Source organism: Mastigoproctus giganteus, chromosome 8 (assembly GCF_048544385.1).
Source record: "Mastigoproctus giganteus isolate SK-2022 chromosome 8, ASM4854438v1, whole genome shotgun sequence".
In the NCBI taxonomy this organism is placed as follows: Eukaryota; Metazoa; Arthropoda; class Arachnida; order Uropygi; family Thelyphonidae; genus Mastigoproctus; species Mastigoproctus giganteus.
In genome coordinates this window covers 128,658,182-128,680,007 of record NC_143582.1, presented here as the reverse complement: position 1 = coordinate 128,680,007, position 21,826 = coordinate 128,658,182, and the positions used below count along the sequence as shown (strand labels likewise).

The 21,826-nt window shown below is 34.6% G+C and overlaps 1 protein-coding gene across 1 annotated transcript in view; it reads right to left on the bottom strand.

Annotated features, from left to right (window-relative positions):
- Window positions 1-21,826, bottom strand: part of LOC150081816 (transmembrane protein 120 homolog) — a 375,137-nt gene that overhangs the window by 231,228 nt on the left and 122,083 nt on the right. Inside the window, exons 4-5 of the mRNA XM_090380327.1 lie at window positions 20,444-20,503; window positions 5,522-5,614 (exon numbers count right to left, since the gene is read on the bottom strand). Coding sequence (XP_090236453.1) covers window positions 5,522-5,614; window positions 20,444-20,503 — 153 coding nt within the window. The remainder of the gene's footprint in view (window positions 1-5,521; window positions 5,615-20,443; window positions 20,504-21,826) is intronic.

Sequence of the window (21,826 nt, the reverse complement as noted above, 5' to 3'; positions counted from 1 at the left end):
ATAAAGGTAAGTCTCAACTGTATTTGGAAGCTGCTTAGTGATAGAATCTATTCTCAGAGCAAAAAGAGTGGCACTCAGTATTGATCCCTGTAGAACACCTTCTTCCTGAATGAAAGTTGCGGAAAGGGCATGTTGGTATCGAACTTGAAATGATCTAGTATGTAAAAAGTTCTGAACAAATATAGGAAGTTTGCCTCGTAGTCCGAGAAGGTAAAGATCACTAAATATACAATACCGCCAGGTGGCATCAAAAGCCTTCTCTATGTCTATTGAAACCATTACTAGATGTTCATGTTTGACAAAAGCATTACGGATGGCAAATTCAGCCTTGACCATAAGATCTGAGCATGATCTGTTTTGACGAAAGCCATATTGACTATGGCTCATTAGCTGTTCCGACTCAATGATCCAGACGAGTCTTCTGTGGATAATTTTCTCAAGAATTTTGCTGAGGCAGCTTGAGAGAGATATGGGTCTATAGTTATCGGGGTTGGTTGGATCTTTTCCAGGCTTCAGGAATGCCAAAATTGTAGAGTGATGCCAAGAAGCTGGAAAAACATTTTCAAAAAATATGCGATTGTAAAAGACCAGGAGTCGGCGCAAAGCTATGTCATCAAGATGCTGTAGCATGACATAATAAATCCCATCTGGCTTGGCAGCACCATTGCAGGCGGTTTTAATGCCACGTAAAAGTTCAGAATATTGCAGAGGTTTGTTATATGGGAGAAGACGGGCAGTTTGAAAGTGAATAGCATGCTTTTCTTTAGTGTTTTTAATTCTTTGGAATGCGGTAGTATAGGCTGATGTTGCTGAGATTTCTGCAAAAGTATCGCCTAAAGCATTAGCTATATCTACAGGATTAGAGAGATCTTTCCCATTCCAGGAGAGGATTGGAGAAGGTATAGTAGGAAACTTACCAGACAGCTGTCTAATTTTTTTCCATATTATTTTGGGATCAGTATTTCTGTGAAAACTGGATGCAAAATGGGTCCAGGATTCTTTCTTTGCTTGCTTTTGTATGAAGTGTGCTTTTGCCCTTAATTTCTTATAATTAATGAGATTGACTGTGCTCGGACATTGCCGAAACAAATTCCAGGCTTTATTTTTTGCTCTCTTTGCTGTGGTGCATTTGTCATTCCACCAGTAATTATAATGCTTTCGGCCCGGGGGATTTGATAGTGGTATTGTGTCTTTAGCCACATTCAGAAGATGCGACGTGATGTAATCTGTCACATCATCAATATGCTGGAGGCGGATTTTTTCCTCATCAACGTCGATTGATGACTGAAATTTTGCCCAGTCTGCTCGCACAAATTTCCACTTTCTGCAGGGTTGAGTTAAAGGAGTCTTTGCTTTCAGAAAGTTGCTCACTATTGGAAAGTGGTCACTGCCCATGGGATCGTTTATTACATACCACTCTATGGTTGGGACTAGTACCGGTGAACAAATTGAGAGATCTATTGCTGAAGTGTGTCCTGCTGGGAGCTGTACGTGTGTCGGTGCATCAGTATTGAGTATGGTGAGATTTAGTGCCTCTAAAAAGCTTTCAATTAGTCGGCCCCGTCTATCCAATTTAGGAGAGCCCCATAGTGGGTGGTGCCCGTTAAAGTCCCCTAATATACAGAGAGGTGGAGGTATCTGTATAAAGAGGTCTTCAAGATCTTTTAAAGATTAAGTACGGATTGGTGGTAGGTAGATTGAGACAAGAGTTATTGCACTATGGAGAATTATACGAACAGCAACAGCTTCTATTTCAGTTTGTAGTGGGATATGTTTAGTTGGGATCTTCGAGTTTACTAGGATTGCTACACCACCATGGGCAGCATTAGCTGTATTCCGACCTCTTCGATAAAGGCAATAGTTCTTTATCGAAGGAGAAATTTGAGAGGTTAGATAAGTTTCCTGTAGACAGAAGGCAACTGGAGAATATCGGTTAATTAGGTATTGAATATCATCAGTGTTGCAACGAAAACCTCTGCAATTCCATTGTAAGATACTGTGGTTCATTTAGGTTTAGTTGAGGATGGTTCATGTGACTGTTTTTTGTTTGAGGAGCACTTTTTCCGGTCTTTTTTTGGGAAGCTGGTGCGTCCAGTATCCATAGTGTCATTTGCATGAAGTTCTAGTATGGGTTCTTCATGATCTGAGTGCACATCTACTTCCATACTATTGGTGGATGATTCAGGTTTCTTGCTGTCTTTAGTAGTTTTTAATTTTTCTTTGTCATGCGGGATTGTCCGAGTATCAGTTGGGATGCTGATTGGAGTGTTGGTCGATTCACTGGTTTTAGTTTAATGTGTGTCTTTTCCTGAGTTAGATAATGTATTTTTAACCCAATTAGCCATAGATGTGCTGGGAGGTATTGATACATCTGTTTGTACTGCTGTTGAATTAAAGCTTCGAGTGTGAGATGCATATGAACGACTGGGCATGGTCAACATAACCTGTCTGCGTGCCTCAGGGTATGTGACTTTGTGTTCAATTTTATATTTTTGAATTTTCTTCCCTGTTTTCCACATTTCACAAGATTTTGAAAATGCCGGGTGACTTTCTTTGCAGTTGGGGAAAATGGGACTTGATGCTGAACAGTCTGCTTGTGTACGTTCCTTGAAACCACAAATAGGACAAATTGCTTCTCCTCTGCATGCTTGTTGGGAATGTCCATATTTTTGGCATTTAAAACAACGAATGGGATTAGGGATATAAGCCCGAATACGGCAGTTTAAATAGCCAGCTTTTACTGAGGATGGCAAATCTGGGGTACTGAAAGTTAAAATGATTGACCTAGTTGGAACGAGATTTCCATCTTTTTTAGTCATTATGCGTTTGGCGTTGATTACTTTTTGATTACTCAGTTCTTGAACTAATTCCTCTTCAGATATTGTAAGTAGATCCCATTCGGTTATAATGCCTTTCGAGGAATTTAAGGTATTGTGTGGAGTAATAGATACTGGCAGGCCACCGAATGTCGTTGTTTTGAGCAGCCACTCGGAATGTTTGGAGTTGGCTATTTCAATTAATAGGTCTCCAGATTGCAGTCGTTTAACCATTTTTGGTGTTCCAGCAATGGATTCCAAAAATCTTTGGATGACGAATGATGATAATTTGTCGACAAGCTGGTTGGAGAGAGTGTATCACCAGAAAGTTTGGCATCTCGTTGCAGTTTGCACTGCCTCTTCGGAGCCTTTTTGGTTGCTTAATTCATCATCACTGGGTTTATCTAGCCTTGGGTTTGAAGGCTCTAGAGCTGGATAGTCATTTTTATCCATCGTTACTCCTTTTAGCCCTGGAGGATAACTTTTCCTCCAGATTGCCGGCCCCGCCACGGGGAGACAGGAGGCAGGAGCAGTTGAAGTGTTAGTTGATGAGTAGAACTAGAAATATAGGAAAAAAAGAAAGGCATGTTTCCTCTCTGTGTTCTAACTTGTGGCTTTCAAGTATAGAACTAGTTTTAAAGAAAGGCTGTTGATAGAAATGTAAGAACTTAAAAGGAAATAACGTCAATCACTTTACAAGAGCACTCTATATATCACAAGAATATCGCTTGGCCTTGAAATACGCTTGGCACCCGGGGCCGTGAGATGTATATTTTCCTTTCATTTTCTGGATTTTATCCCAGACCACCTTAGCGCTGGTAGACTGGGTAATAGATGGTGTAAAACAGAGCCATGATTCCTTCTGACTCTGACGGTGAACATAGTGTGCTTTAGCTTGAGCACGTTTAAAAGCTATTAGATTGGCCGTGGTAGGATATCGTCAGAATATCCCCCAGGCTTTGTTTTGAGCTTTTTTTTGCTGCTGTGCATTGTGAATCCACAAATGTAATGGATCCACTAATTTTCCATTAATAGATCCATCATGAGTTTATATGAGAAACAATTTGTGAACAATTTGATTTTTTTTAAATGAAACCATCACAAATTAAAATAAATATAATTAAAAACATTATCCACTTCCAGGTTAAGGTGTTTCCCCATGTCTAAAACTTCCTCTGTACAATTTCTTGCACTTATTGGTAATCTTCAGTCATGAACAAACTGTGGACAAAACTTGCCTTAAGATGTTATACTCTTGTTGCTTCCTTCCCAGTGATAGCAGTAGTCCAAGCCAGTTTTATAGTCTTCTCTAATAATATACTTAAATGTGAAAATGACCCTTTTATCCCTACTCCATATGCTGGAGTAGGGAAGTTGTGTTTGGGAGAAGGAAAATTTTATCCTTCACTGCCATACTTATTGTTGAGCATGCTAATCCTAACCATGGCCAAACAGATGCAATGCCCGCATCACTTTCAGCTCATCTTATTATTCTCTTAAAAAGTAATTGCAGGTCTTTTCTTTTTCACCTCACCACTTCCAGGGACAACCTCACTTTGTTTTCTCTTTTCATTCATATGAACAACACAGTAAAAACCACTTTTACAAGTTATTGTTCCAAAATTATGAAAAGTGAGAACACGTAACCACAACAGCTATATGCTTGAGACTGCTGAAGTGATATTGAAAGTGATACCAAAAACCCTTTGTTTTAGTTTTGCATTTGGATTTAAGGCACATTAGCATCTAATCTCATAAATAAATTTTCTGTTTATACTCCAGTACAATCATAAGGATTAGAAGTGTGCTCTTACAGTAGTCATCCACAAAGATAGCACAATAGTGCCCTAAAGACATATTCATATCCACAGATGCATAAATGTATATTGGACAAATGGTATCTGTATGGAATACACACAATACACACACTGCTGGAGTAACGAAGTGGTAGGTGTATTTTTGTAAATTAAAATATTTCCAGTAATAAATTTTCTTCCTTAAGTAGTTTTCGCTACAAGCCAACCCCTGGCTTGTAGCCGTGAAGGGTATTGTGTATGGCATGTGCCTGTTGTATGCAATAAAGAGTTCTAGTTCTTTTTGTCCTAGTTTCCCATATCACAATTCTTGTTAAATACACATTTCTAAAACCTTTTGCACATCCTGATTTCTTCTGACTGAAAGCCAAAATGTATTAAAAATTTTCCTGTTCCCAATTTCTAAAAGTTGGTAGGTTTCAGTTTTACTTAAAAAAATAAATCATTACCTTTCCCCATCTAGGCTATAGCTAAAACAATAAATTTTTACAAAGTAAAACTTAGTACAGCACATGGCATCCTTCATACAGTTAATCGATGTTTACCTAGCCTTTGCTGTTGAATCCATTATAAGCTAATATAAACTTTAGGTGGTAGGAATTGGAAGAGAAAGTGGAGTATATCTCAGCAATTAGAATGTATTTATACTCTGCATACATTCAGATGACATATCTGTAAATTAAAAAAAAATAATAAAATAATTGACCCATAAATACACACAAGTTTTTATACTGTGTTCTCATTGAAAAAAAAAACAAACAAAAAAATATATATATAAACTTGTGTGTTTATATATATAAAAAAAAAACACATTTTCACACAATATGTGATTTCTTATTTTAATATGCTTTTATTGGAACTGCTATTTATATAATAAAATCATGTACTGACCTGTAGAAAATGAAGATGTTTAAGAATGATAATACCAAGATAATAACTGTCACAGTCAACTTGAACTGTTCATATTCATCTTTATATCTGAATCTAAAATAACAACGTAAACAATTATAATCAAAATATTTCAAAAAAACATACACAATTACATAAGTTTTCAGGCATTCTTCATTAAAACTGCACTGTATAGCTGAAACAACAGAGCTTTGTAGATATTTCAAGAAGTTCTTAGATGGTCTAGCTAAATTGGAAATTTTAATGAAAAATCATTCTCTCATTAGTTATCCAATCACATCTTAAGAAACCATCAAATGTTTCAGTCAGTTAATAATCATGTAATAAAAAACTAACAAACTAAACATTAAAAAATTATTAGTTTAGCCACAAATACACACAGCATGAAACAAAAGCTAAATTTCAAATTACAATTTAACCACAAATACATAGCACAAAACAAATACTGAAATAAAATATTATAACATGAATTTTCAATATACAATTTTTTTTTTAACAGTTCAAATAAATTTGCCATCAAATTCAGTGACAGCTTGTGATATATAAGGGGCACTTTAAACTCGCATTTTGATTATGAACTTTCTACTTTGTTTTGATAATTACAGAAAAACAACTAATAAAAATTAAAAGCCTTTGGAGAGCATGTTGTAGATTAGGGGTAGCCAACCTTTTCCCGCAAGTGTGGCACACATTGTATTGGAATTTCCTCAAATGCCATGCCTGATGCTAATAAATTTTTGTAAAAAAAATTAAAAATTAAAATAAAATTAAAACAATGTTTCTTATTGCCTTAAGGATGTTATACACTTTCCAAAACTGTGTAAGAGTTGTTGTTTTCTTCCCAATTGATAGCAGCAGTAGTCTGAGCCAGTTTTCTATTCTCTAATAATACTCTTAAATGTGAAAATGGCCCTTTTATCCATATGGTGGAGTAGGAAAGTGGTGGGAAAAAGAAAATTTTATCCTTTTTTATATTAGGTTTAAAAAATAAATTTAATAGAGGTTAACAAATGAATGTTTGTCTATGCAGAATTAATATTACAAGGAGCACACTAACTCCCTTTCTTAACTGCACTAAATTAATGCTAAAAGGCAGTAATTATGAACCACTGATTCCTGTCATCATGTTAAACCAAATCAAAATTAATATTAGTGTTATAGTATTAGTAGAGGTAAATTACAAAGAAGCATCACTTGTCACTACTCTATCAGCCAGAAAATAAAAACATCTTCCTAACATCAAGCATCATTTGTGTAATTATTCCATAAATTTATTCAAACTACCCCTTTTACAATGCCAGACAGAAGTTCCTTCTAATAATCAACTACCACCTGGCTGAAAGCAAATTTCCACACATCTATTCTGGAACCATCCTTTCTCAATTTAAATTTAACGTCCTTATGTATGTGTTGTTGAGCAAGAGTAAGGATACCATCAATGTTTAACTTACTCAATCCATTCAAAGCCTTAAACACCTCAATCATATTCCCTTGCAGGGGCCTAGTTTCCTGACACTGCAATTTGCAGAACTGAATGAGTCTTCCCTTGGTAAAAGAACCCTTTTCTTCTCCTAGATAATCTCATTGCTCTTATCTGTACTGGTCCAACAGATCCATATTGTTCCTAAACTGAGACTTCCAGATCTGTAAGTCACACTAAAGATGTGGCCTAACTATTCCCTTCTACAGCAGAATAAATACCTCCTGATTCCTGCTAGCAAAATTCCTACACATCATTAACAAAATCCCATGAGCTGTTCTAGCAGCCCATCTGGACAGCTCAGAGAAGTTCATGTCTGACTATACAATTATGCCAAGGTCTTTTTTGTTCTCCTCTACCTTGTGTAGTATCCCATATTTGGTATGTTATTTTGAAATTACTGCAACCCATACGCAGTACCATGCTTTTGTCAATATTAAATTTCGATTGCCTCTCCTCAGTAAATCTGTTTAATTTTTTTTTTTTGATCTTGTTGCAGTAGCATACCCTAATTACTATCATTAACTGCCCTACCAACCTTTGTATCATCTGCAAACTTAGACAATAAGCCTGATATACCTTCATCAATATCATTAATAAATATTGAACCCTGCTTGACTCAATACTGGGCCCACTGATCACCAATAACATTAGTCTAAGAAGAGCAGTGCCCATTTATAACCACTCTCTGTCTTTTCCAACTCAAACATCTCTTTATCCATAGCAGGAAGTTGGCCCTAATGTCACACTACTCCAATTATTGATCCACCAACTCCATTTAGAATAATAGCAGATGTAACAGGATCAAAAGCTTTTTTGAAATCTAAGTATATATGATTTCAAAATTATTTTTTGCATCTGGTTCCTTTGATTCTGCCTCATCTCATTAGATACAAGACTGGTCAGACAAGTCACCCCTTAAGAAAACCATGATGCAATTTCTATATAACTGTATCGCAATCATTCCAGAAATCCAGAAAGGCTGTATTTATAAATAAATCCATAAAGGGTTTATTGGATGACTGTTTCCTAGGCAGTACATTAGGGAGGCAACAAGAGAAAGCAATACTCTTGATCTGATTATCAGCAGTGATGCTTCATGCATTAAAAATATCCAGATAAAGGAACCACTAGGTGGAATATTTTTTTTTTTTTTTTTTTGCTGATGCTATATCAGCTTGCTTTCTTGCATCATGTGCCCATGCTAATGCTAATATCCAGATAAAGCAGTGTTTTTCAACCTGTTTTTAATTATTGCCCCCCTAAAGGACTTTTTTAGACAATTCTTCTTCCTAATGAAATTTTAAACAAGAAAATACTTTATAGTTACTCTTTTTTATTCAATGCGATCTCTGAGCCTGAGCTTCATAGCTAAAAGTTCAATGTTCGGTATAATATTATGAAGTTTAATTCTAATGTCACCTCTGTTCCTTTCCTTTGTTAATATTTTATTTACTGAACTAAACCGACTTTCAACCATATAAGACGTTCAAAAACAAATAAGTACTTTGGCCATTTCAAACCACATTGATGGATAAAGAAGTTCAGTTGTTTTTGATCCCACAACTCAGCCATTCCACCTTTTTCGAATATATGTTTGCATTCTTTGTTACATTTTAATTCAATGAGTTCTTGAATTTCTTCACTAGCAGACTTGGCATCACATCCAATTGGATCTACCGTCCATGGCTTCGCTTCAAAAGAAAATAAATCTAAAAATCTATTTTTAATTTCACCTTTTAAAGAACATAAATGATCTGAATAATCCTTAAAACCATTCTTGGTGAGAGATTCATTGACTTCAGCTAACTCTTACATACCATAAAATTGTTTTCAAATAATTCCAGTATTTCTGTGAAGGCTTTTAATATGCATTTGCAGTCTATCACCATAATTAATTTGAATCCCTTGAATTTGAAGTAATACTTCATTAAGTTTTTGAAAAATCCAAGCCATATAGTATATGTTGTTTTTGTGTTTGCTGATCTCCTTTGCTAAATCTGTGTCTCCTTCACTTTCTATACAACTAACTATCATATCAGAAAAGATTTTACAAATCTTATTAGACGGTTTCCTTTACAAAGCCATCTGACTTCTGTATGTAAAAGAAGCTTTGCATACTGTTCTTCATTATCAACAAATTTTTTTGAAAAGGCTATCATATTTGCTATGTGACTTTATTTTATTGATGGTTTTAATAACTATACCGAGAGATTGATAATGAATTGGACTAACATTTTTTGCAACCAGATAATGTTGGTGTACAATGCAGTGTATTGCAAGAACTTCGGGGCATATTTCCTTTAGGTGGACTATAAAACCTTTGTCTTCCAACCACGAAGGTAGCACCATCAATGGCACAGGATATAAAATTTTCCAATAGTACTTGTTTTTCATCAAACCATGTTTTTACAGCAACAAAAATGGCCAGTACAATCAGTGATGTGTCAGTACAGTCAGTGATGTGCCAGTACAGTCAGTTTCTATGCATTTTACAAACAACATCTCTTCTTGCAATTTACAATCATAATCAAAATAACGGCTTGCCATTAGAAGGGCCTTATTGTCAGTAACTGTGGATTCATCAATCTGAATAGAAAATTTTCTTGTGTTTAGTTTTTCAATTAGCTGACCTTCATTGTTAACTGACATCTCATTGATTTGTCTTCAAATTAATCGTTGCTCAATGACAATGCTTTTCATATAACAGTCTCAGCAACTGCATGAGCACTACCAGTTTTTGCAATGATTTCTGCAATTTTATAAGATGCAATCATTCCATCATCATTTGTTTGTGTGTTCTTCTTAAATAAGGAAATAACAATGTTATGTTGCTCAAATTTCTGTTTTAAATTTTTAAAATATTCAATATGTTTACCAACTTTATCAGGATGTTTCCTTTTTAAGTGATCTAAAAGTCTTGAGTCGAATGGGCTTTCAATAAAACCATAAGCTAGATATTCATCCAGATACTGTCAACACTTTTTCCACTTCTTCTTTTCGACACTTGACATGATTGATGACAGGTTGAATAACTACAAAGAATTAAATAATAAAATATAAACTATTTTTATTTAATTCCCATAGCCCATGTTACTCACAAAAGCACGGTTGATCAAAAATAAACAATTTCCACAAGGAAACAATAAATCAATACTAATTGTCACTTAAAAAGTAGAAACAATAGACTGAAAGGTGAAGGTAAAGAAAGGCAACATGAGAACGACGAGAAACATCGGATAACTTATGCAGAAAATTAGTTTCCCAATACAGTAGTCTAGTGCTGCTCACTCAGTAAACAAACAGTAGGTGTTATCGGTCTGGAGCAAAGTCAAGAACGATATATTGATTGACAGGTAGGCATGGCAAACAATGTGCCGAGTGGTGAGCGAACACAACACACGATAACATCGGGTTAGTATCATTTTAGTAGCACTCAGAAGCACTAATGGTAACTTGCTTTAATGAATGCTTCCCATAATGGTGAAAAAAGGTCAGGTTACCTCCACTTGAATCCCATGGGAGCTTGAACTCCTCCCAAAGTGGAGGGATTAATCTAACCTTTTTTCTTTTGAATCACAGTCACATTTAGAAATATATTCTTAAAAAAATAAATTTTTTTATGACTGAATTTTTATTTTCTTGTTGAATAATATGCCCTAATGGTGAAAAAAAAGGTCAGTTTACCTCCACTTGAATCTCATGGGAGCTTGAACCCCTCCCGAAATGGATGGGTAACCTAACCTTTTAACTTTAGAATAATGTGGACTAGTGCATAAATTATTTATTAACAAAATATTATTTTTTTATTACAGTACTTTTATTTTTAAAGACACTCGTGAGGATACACACATATCATAACGTCAATCAACACCTCAACAGCTATTCACTGATTCTATATATAGAATCTTTCCTTATATTATTTCCTAACCTAACGTTTAAGGTTAGGTTGCTAAATATAAGGAAACCGTTTCTATTATTTCCTAACCTACCATTTAAGGTCAGGTTACGAAAAATAAAGAAACTTTTTTCTTTTTTCGTAACCAAACCTAAATCAACAGTACAGTCAGTCCTAGTATAGCATGATAGTTGTGTTCCTAGAAATCCTTGTGCAATATAAATAACAGGCCCTATGGGAAAAATAGGGTTAGGTGCCGACCACCCAAGATTCACACATTTGTAACCAAAACAATACCAAACACAATAAATAATCGTAATAAAATACGTAAGTATTTCATTATGACTATTACGTAATAAAATATTGCTAATGTTTTTGCTTCTATCGTAAGCAAACTTGTTTTTTTGTTTGATTTTCTATCCAAACAGATGACAGCCGTTCCATCTCTTCCAATTCTTTGTGCCTTGATCTAATGGATTTTAATTTTTTTTTTTTTTTTTTATGAGAACCCCAAACACGAGAGGTATTAGTACCTATAGTACTTAGTACCGTGCTTGGGTTGGACACTGAGAAGACAAAAGAAGATATTTTTTGACATTGAACTTGAACTTCTGTAGATTGTAATTTTCAGGAAATACGTATGAAGGAAGGTTGTTCCAGAAAACGGCAGTTGAATGAATAAATGAGGAAGATGAAAAGTTAATTTTTATTACACTTTGAGTTGTTCCTGCTATGAAAGATGTTTTTATTTTCTCTGCATTCTTTCTAATTCTCGGCGTTGCCTCATTTAGGCCAGTAGCACTTACAATATCACATGGTCTTAATTTCACTCAAAGTGTTTCAAAATTTCAGATTTTTTCTCTATCAACAGAGGCGGACTGGCCATAAGCCTTACCGGGGAAGCCCCGGTGGGCCGGAAGCCAGAAGAGGATGGAGGCCGATGTGATTTTGTCCATAAATGCTAGTATGAGGCCACTACAAATTTTCCCGGGTAAGAATTTTTGACCCAGTCTGCCTCAGTTTATCGATATTGCTTTTCTTTATCTCTCTGAATCCTAGTGTCTTCACCAGGATGCTTCCTTTTCACACCTTTTAAGTATTTTTTTCATTTTTAGGGAATAAAGCACAATTACAAAATGAGAAGGCACGCTTGATACACATAAACAAAGCTGCGCACGTGTAGCAACTGAATAAACAACATCTTCAAACAGGCCTATGGGGCTGGGAAATTCCATACTGCAATAATTAAAGACAAACACCAGCCAAGGAATAAAAAATTTTTACTATAAAAATAATGTGATACACTATCGGAAATATTACAATAAATTACGATAAAACATTAAAAATATAGTTAAAAATATACCGAAGCAATAAAATTATCTAAAATAAACTGGATTAAAAGCGATAAAACCAGAAGCTTTCGGAAACTGCTGTCTCCTTCTTCAACAGTATACTATTACTGCAATGACACAATGCATTTTTTATTCCTTGGCTGGTGTTTGTCTTTAATTATTGCAGTATGAATAAACAACACCATAAAGGCAGAAACACACTAACACCTCACTAGCTCACATTTTACTAAAGCACATTTCTGGGGTTTACTATCATAAAACAATAAAAACAATTTCCAGCTGCGTTTCTGCTAGTGGAATCTGTTATAAACTGGTAGTAAACTCGATCTAATTGCATTTGCGATAATACCGATAGCCGGAATTGTGTGGGTTTTTAAATTATTATGGTGAAAAGCGTTTCCCCTTCACTGATATAAAAAACATAAATACATTTTCAGAATCTTCTCTTCATTCCTATCGTGTTGTGTTCAGTTGGAGTGATTCCGCATTCGACTGCCATTTCTAGTAAACATAAAGGCGAATCGTGCATAAGTAAATTCGGTTGTGTTATATACGATATCATTCCCCTATTTATAAATCATGTATGATCGAATTCGTGTAGTGTAAACACATGTTATACGAGGACTGACTGTATAGTAAAAACAGTCATGAACTCCAAAAATTTGCTTTTAATAATGAGAAAAAAACATAATGAAGAACATAAAAATGAACAGAACGAAACTTTTATTAATTTAGTTTACATCAAAAAATCAACCAACGTTTTATTTTCCTTACAAATTTTTTCCATATTTAAAAGATTCATCGCTACTATTACCTGTTTACCGTTCATTACAAAACTATTATTCACCGTTCTTTACTCATAAATACACATTATAATACCAACCAATAGACTACACAGTAGCTTGTCCTCTGTCGCACCCACCACCAATCATTTCATCGTTTGCCATACCTACCTGTCAATCCATATATCCTTCTCGATTTCGGCTCCAGATCGATAACACCTACCATCTGTTTACCAAGCGAGCAGCGCTAGAGTCCAGTATTGGGTAACTAATTTTCTGCGTAAGTTATCCGACGTTTCTCGTCATTCTCACGTTGCCTTTATCTTAGCCGACTGAAATATTTCCTCATCCCATCCATGCCATGTATATTGACCAATGAAACGAATAAATAAATAAACCATGCCCACCACACCACTGCCAAAGTCGCAGCTGTCAGAAAGGTGCAAATGCCAAGGATTGTGAAGACATTACCTCTGAAAGCACTTAGGCATTTAATGCCTATGAAAATCAAAGGTGGTTGAATTAAATCACGCCCACTATCTTCCTTTTATTAAAATTTCTCACTCACTCCTAATATAATATATCTATATGTTAAAAATCAGTTATTTCAGGGGAAAAGAAAATCCAATGAGAGAAATTAAATATTAAGGAATAAGATGTCATTGAGTAGAACTGAACTTTGAAGGGCCACAAACCATTGTAATACCCATGATTTTTTGCCCCCCAAAAACCAATTTTCACCCCCCCCATTGAGAACCCCTGAGATAAAGGAATCAACTGCAAATTCTAAAAGGGAGGATTCAAAAATCACAGAAACTACTAAGCTTTTTATACCAACAAAGAAATACTGTTTAAGCTTTAGACCTAAATGGATGTCAGAAGAACTGATGAGACTAGTGGCAGAGAAAAAACTGCATGGGATGATTACAAATTAGCAGGGACATGCAATCCTACAGCAAGTAGAAACTATTCTGCAATCAGGTTACTAAGAGTGTTAGGCAAGCTAAGGCAGATCATGAGAAGTTATTAGCTAAGAATGCAAAGAATTACAGTAACAAAGAATTCTTTGCTTATCTTAAGACTAGAATGATAGGGACGAATAATATTAGCCCACTACATATGAACAGCATAATTATTGATGATCCTGTTCAAATTGCTCACAAACTAAATAAATATTTTGTATCTACATTCATGCACAAAGAAGTTTTTAGGTATGGGAACATCGTAAGTACACCAAGATATCTTATGTTACAGGGAGGAGAGAAGAAGAAAAAATGCTGAAGCTAAAAGTAAATAATGCACCTGCAGCTGATGGAATCTATCCAGTTATATTAAAAAGGTGGAAAAAGAGTGGCAAGGATGCCCTCATCATTATGGCCACACCCTTGGCCATAATGATGAGGACATCCTTGGATTTGAGGGAGATTCCTACAGATTGGAGGTGTGCAAATATTTCCTAATTCACAAAGGGCAACATGAGCAATTATAAACCTGTAAGCTTGACCTGTTTGAGGGAAAATAATGGAGTCAGAGCTTAAAGAAGCATTGCAGAATCATCTTAACAGGAATAGAATTATATGGAAATCACAGCATGAGTTTGTAAATTCTATATGAATCTGATTAGCTACTATGCCACAGTAACAAAGGACTACTACTATGCCACAGTACCAAAGGACTACTACTATGCCATAGCAACAAAAGACTACTACTATGCTACAGTAACTATATGCAAATAACAATTTTGACATGTTACTATGTGGATAAGGGGATGGCTGAGGGGCAAAAGCCAGAGTGGTTATCAATGGCCACTGCTCTTTTTTCTTCTTGGGACTAATGTTATTAGTAAAATTGTTCAAAGTTCAGTCCTTTGTTACTGTGGCATAGTAGCTAATCGGATTCATATAGAATTTACAAACTTGTGTTGTGATTTCCATATAATTCTATTCCTGTTAAGATGATTCTGAAATGCTTCTTTAAGCTCTGACTCCATTATTTTCCCTCAAACATAAATCAAGCTTACAGGTTTATAATTGCTCGTGTTGCCCTTTGTGGATTAGGAGATATTTGCACACCTCCAATCTGTAGGAATCTCCCTCAAATCCAAGTTAATATATACTGTAAACAGTATATATTAACGATATTGATGAAGGCATATCAAGCCCATTGTATAAGTATGAAAATGATACATGTTTGCAGGGCAATTAATGACATAAAGGCATACTACTGCAGCATGATATAGAAAAATTAGGCAAAATTGCTGAGAAATGGCTGAAGTTTAACATTGCTAAATGAAGATAATGCATATGGTCAGCAGTAATCCCAGAATAGCAAACCAATTAGGTGGTACTAGGGCTTCTCTTTGTATGCAGCTTTCTTCATCCCGCTGATTCCTGGAATTGTCAGGAAATGGTGGTATATTAAGAGAATGGTAATTTTTTTATTGGTCGGTGATAAGATACCCTTTCAAAATTGGGAAAATTAATTACTTATGTCTAGATGACCATTTCCACATTGTAATACTTGGATTGTATTCACCATCAACGATGGCTATTTACTAAATATAAAAATAGCGAAATGCTTAAAGTGCAGTACTCACCTTGAATATAATCTGCAATAATTTTATGAAAAGACTGATGGCTAAAATTTAAGGTGTAATGGTTAAGTTAATGCATTATGGTGGGATGAAATTTAATTTAACGGAATTTTAAAATAAGTGCAAGGAAGCAGAAGTGCACTACTCCATCCCTGGTTGTCATAAAATAGAAAATAGTTAATCTGGAACATAAAAGAATTGATAATGCCAATAGCCGTGACGATAGACTTTCATTAAGTTATGACGTCTTCAGTTGGCAGTGTTAAGTGAGAAGTAACAGGTGCTGTATTTTAAGGAATTTTCTATACTCTCGTGATGCTCTTTGGAACATGTGGGAATCTCAGATGTGAGAAATTCCAAGCCGAAGAAAGGTGAAAGGGAAGTTTTGCATTTAGGATGTTGAGATTAGTATTATGTCAAAACCATTCAATAATGAGGGCTTTATATTGAAGAATTTTGTGGCTGGTTTTTAGTCTTATAATGGTGATAGTGGAGTCAATTAATGGGGTGTGATTGTCGGCTTTAGCATGTATTATGAGTTCTGTACTAGCTTGTCCTGATCTAAGACTATTATAGTGGTAGTATGCATGAGTGTTGGAGGTTTTGGTAGAACCAAACTTGGTAGTAGTACTACCAATATAACAGTCATCACAGTTTGGTTGACATTTAATCAAGTAAATTATATTGTTCAAATCGTTGGTTGGGTATTTGTGTGTCTTTGTAAGTGTTGAATAAGGATCCGAGTTTATTGTAAGCTGAAAAAATGAGGGAGATATCTGTACCTGTAAACACACGGCGGAACTGTCCGGCAAGTTCATTATGGTATGGGAGGATGATGCGTATATTTGTGTTGGTGGTGGGTTTCGGTGGATTGTTAATTTTACTTTTGGTGGTAGAAATAGTGTGTTGAATGAGTTGGGTTGGATAGTTCCTAGCTGTACATTTTCCTGTGAGGTATTGAAGTTCATTGGTTAAGTCATTTTGTGAGGTGCTATATTTGAGGGTATTATGTATTTGGTTGTATAAAACTGCTTTTTTTGTGCAGAGGGGGTGGTGCGAAGCAAAATGTAGGTATTTGCCTGTATGTGTATTTTTTCTGAAAATCTTTGTACCTAGTTTGCTACCTGTTTTGTAAATGGTGAGGTTGAGAAAATTAATTTGGTTGTTGGTTTCAATTTCAAGAGTGAGTTTTAACCTATCAAGAGTGAGTTTTAACCTATCATGTATTGAATTAAATTTTAAAAAGAGATTGTTTCATGACCATGCCTGCTTCTTGTAATTTTTTTCATTCTTGAGCGGTGACTTTCTAAATAATCTTACAATTCTTCTACATTTATTGAGAGTTTCATGAATATCTGGGACTATTTTAATGCCTTCTTCTTTGTCTACATTGATGGCAATAGTTCATTTTCTCAGTTGCAGTTAACTCAAGTTCAACTGCTGTGCTCAACTCCTTGCTAACTCATCTTCATATGACTCATTTTCTAATTTTTATATCAGAATCACTTGTTTTTTATAAAGAATATCACACACTGCAAGATGTATGCCATGAGCATAACATAAATGATGTTTGCAACACACTATTTTTCAAATTTAATCATCATTTGGCACCATCTGTAACACAAGCAACAATGTGCTTCTAAATACTGAGATCAAATTCTTCTAGTTTAGCCTCTACTGCTCTTACAGCAGAAAATGATTCAATAATTCATATTACTCCTAAATTTGCCTTCATCCATATGAACGTTTACATTTAAGTATCTTCTATTTTTCAAAGACAAATATTCGTCAAGAGTTATAAAAAAGGTTTTTTCCTTTTTTTCTTTGCAGAAATTTTATTTTTAACTTTGGCCTTAATGAAATATTGTTTATATATGACATTCATTATATCACTAGGGAGTGAATACCCTTTGGCTTGTACTGCCTGTCTTACAAAATTACTTGTTGTAATTGCATTTATAAAGAATCCATCGACCAAGTTTGCTAACAACTTCTTCTAGGATATCTTTTCCCTTCTTAGCAAAATACATTAATAATGTTTGCTTTTCCTTACCAATAGATGTGCTTTCTTCACTATCCTCAAGTTCTTTGCACTTACAAATTCCACTGCCTGTTGACTTGGTCAATTTATCTATTAAGTGCCTCTTTTTGTAAATGCCAAATTAATCCACTTGGAGTTCTTAATAAAATATTGTCAAACAAATTATTTTGTATCAGACAATGAAGGATTAAAAATAAAAAAAGTAAAGATATAAAGGACAAATTTACACTTTATTACCTTACAACTCACAAAATTAAATGATATGTGAAAATCAGAAGAATTATTTTCCACAGGCTAGCAAAATAAAAATAAATTTAAGCTTACATATACAGTTTAATTAATACTATAATGTACATACTAACTAACTGATATATCTGTTCACAGCGTTTTTTTTTTTTTTTTTTTAACAGAGTAATAAGTTTATGAAGCTTAAAAAATAGGAATGAAGAGAAGATTCTGAAAATTTACTTATATTTTTTACATGTTTGAAGATTTCATGGAAGGGGAAACACGTTTCACCATAATAACATAAAAACCCACATAATTCCACTATTGGTATTATCACAAATGCAATATGACTGAGTTTACTAATAACAAGACATGCAATAAGACCAATTATAATAGATTACACTATTATAATTGGTAAAGTAGGTATGCCAAGTTTAACTACAAATTGTATTTATTGTTTTATGATGGTGACCTCCAGAAATTTGCTTTAGAAAAATATCACAAAGGCGTTCAAAACTGATTCTTATAATCATGATGAATGTGTAATGCATTTTAATGATTTGAATCGGTTTTTTGAAATTTTATTCTACTAACCAGTGATCATGTTAACCGATGCCTACTTATTTCACTTTATGATGGGCTTACGGTTGTCTCCAACTGGACCACATGGTACTTCCTCTCAGCCAATAGCAGAGTTTGTAAATGTGTTGGCCATATTCTATATAAAACTAATACAATTTCCATTATAAAAATCACCTTTTAGCGAGATAAATAGCTTCGCTATACAGGTGACCCCCGCTTAACGCTGATAATGTGTTCCGGAAAAACAGAGCGCTAAGTGAATCCACGCTAAGCGAGCGCCGCATTCCCATAAGATAACATATGTATTTGTGAGTTGCGGTCGGTGCCATAGGATATTTCCTAATCAATAATAAACGGCAGTGAAAAGATGCACAAATGTTGGTCAAAATATTTAATATTCAAATATTCGTACATATAAAATATTCTGCATTACATACGTTTATAATTATGTGGTAACTACTTACGTATCAAAATTAAACTTAAAATTCCAATTAAAATCATGAATTTAATTGATCTAAATTGATTTAATTTAATTGATGAATTTAATTATGAAAAATGTGTCGATTTTCGGTTGAGCTTTACTAGTACTTAAATGGTTCCAATAGCTTACTAGTTTTAAATGGTTTCGATTTTTTTTTTTTTTTAGGTGAGTTTTCTTCTGATCATCATATAGGCTAATCTCTCTCTCTCTCTCTCTCTTTTTATTATTTATAATATTTAACTTAACTGAATTCTGCATTGGATATCATCTTCAATAAAATTAGTTAATCTTTCCATTTCAATCCTAATAGCCGGCCTAGTCCTAGTTGCTTGCAGTGGAACAGCTATCTTTCCCGCTGCTAAAATTAATTCTTTATTTTTTCATAATTGTTCTTACAGTTAAACTTGCAAGTCCTAAATTATGGCACATATCCGCTTGCCTTTGACCGGATCGATTCGCTTCAAAACATCTAATTTAATTTTCAAATTCGGTCTTTTTCTTACATTTATAGTCTTCGTACTGCGCCCGGACGTTGTTGCTTTTTCATTCTTATCGGCCATTAATAACTCTTCGAAAATGTAACTGCGTTGGTTGCATTAATTATGATACAATGTTCAAGTAAACTGTCCGTTACGCATGATGTCTAATACTGTACTGAGTGATGACTAGACTTCGTATAAATGCATATAAAGCAAATATTACAAGCAATATACTTGATCATTTTTTAAAATGTTGATCTCGGAACTACGTAACAAGTCACTGTACTGCAATTAAATTAGCGTGCAAGAGAATTTCACTGAGTGGGAATATTTCTCAAGTCGGCATGGGAAACGTTTTAACCGTATTTTTATATTAATTTTCAAGCTATCGGCTCCATCAAATGAAACGATTTCATTAAATATGCCAAAAATGCAATCTGTAAAAGAGCGTTATAGTGATCTGTGACAGCGTTATAGTCAGATACGGGTTATAATATAAGAACAGCGTTATAGCGAATCAGCGTAAAGCGAACCGCGTTATAACGGGGGCCTGCTGTATAGCGAAAATTTCAACTTTCGAGGTCTTGGAATGAATTACCAAAAAACAATGTGTTATTGGGTTCACATTATGATATTTTCATGATACGATGGTGTCTCTGGAACGGATTAATATCTTTGTTTGAAAGGATACAGAGGAGAGCAATAAGACTAGCTATGATGAAATGGAGATATCTGTCCAAAAAGAGAAGCCATAGTTCAAAGTTTTTTAGCCCTTCAAAATTGTATGTTTACATGAATTTTTTTTTTTTTTTTTGCCAAGTAAACAAATGGGGGAGGCAGGTAGGATACAATCTGAGAAACTCTGCTGTGAGAAAAGTGGCATAATTACACAATTGTACCATCAGGAGAAATTGACTTCTTAACAACAAACAACTATCAGATGAGGGATTTTATAACAATGTTATTATTATAGTGTTCTGGTACTTACTTATCGTCATCCTTTGAAAGTGACAGATTCACACTGCCTACCACAATTTTCAGATATAACCTGAAATTATAAAATATCACTTATTTTCAATCAAATGATCTAAAAAAAGTAACTTATGGAATATTTATTTTGCAATTTACTTCATATTGTTGAAAGTCCTCTGACAAGTCTTTCAGTCGTAAGTAAATAATAAGAACATTACTGGGTGCTTTAGATATACTTTTTATTTTATTTAATTAGCTCAAGCATCTTTAAATTTCACCTAAATGCAAAAGCTACAGGTAAAATATTAAAATTTTACATGTGTTGTTGTTGTTTTAAACCTAAATGCAAGAACTACACATAAAATACTGTAATTTTACAAATGAAAATCTAGCTGTCCTTAATGTAAGTCGTTACCGTTTGATTTTGTGCCAAAGCAACAAAGATCATGAAGTGCTGTGTACTGTCTTCGAAGAGATGTGTTTTACAGCAGATTTGCTTGTTTCACCATCTTCACAGAAGACAGAATAACTCAGCAATAACAGGAAAAAAGTCAAAAACATATTCTGACTGTCACTTTTAAAAATTTATTTGTTTCATTTATCAGCATCAGGATAAACATTAAGCCAGGCTTGGTCCGACGTTGAGTGTATGACCACTCGCAATGAGGTTGCCTGAACACTGCCACAAAAAATGCATGGCCATTAGAATTGGAAGAGGCAAATGATGCATGACAGCAGGCAAAAAAATTCCATTTCACCTACTCATCCCCCCTAATTCTTCTAAGTTTGTCTAGTTCTTCCTTGAATTTATTCAAAATATTCACTTCCACAGTAACAGGCACAAGCTTATTATAGTCATCAACCACCCCATCAGATGAAGGCAAACTTCTGCACATCTATTCTACAACCAACCTTCCTCAATTTGAAGAATCAAGCAGAAGAATCCCATCCAGCACTGAGTTTTATCAAGCCATTCAAAGACTTAAACATCTCAATCAGATTTACTCTGATTGAGATGTTCAAAACTGAAGCCTTTTTTGGTAAGAGCAATTCTTTCTCCTCATGAATTCTGTTGCCCTTCTCTGCACCTGTTTCATCAACCCTATCTCCTTCCTAAAATGAGGCCTCCAGACCTGTATTTGGTACTCATAATATGGCCTGACCACTTCCTTATACAATGGAACAATCACCAACTTACCTCTGCTAGCAAAATTCTATTATACCATTGACAAACCCACATATTCTGTGGTTTTGTCAATTTTCTGTTCTGGTAGCCTGTCTGACCTGCTCAGAGAACTTCATATCTGAATGCACAATAACCACCAAGTCATTTTCATCTTCTATTACCATGAGTATAGTACCACACAGTTGGTACGTTATTCTGGGATTACTGCTACCA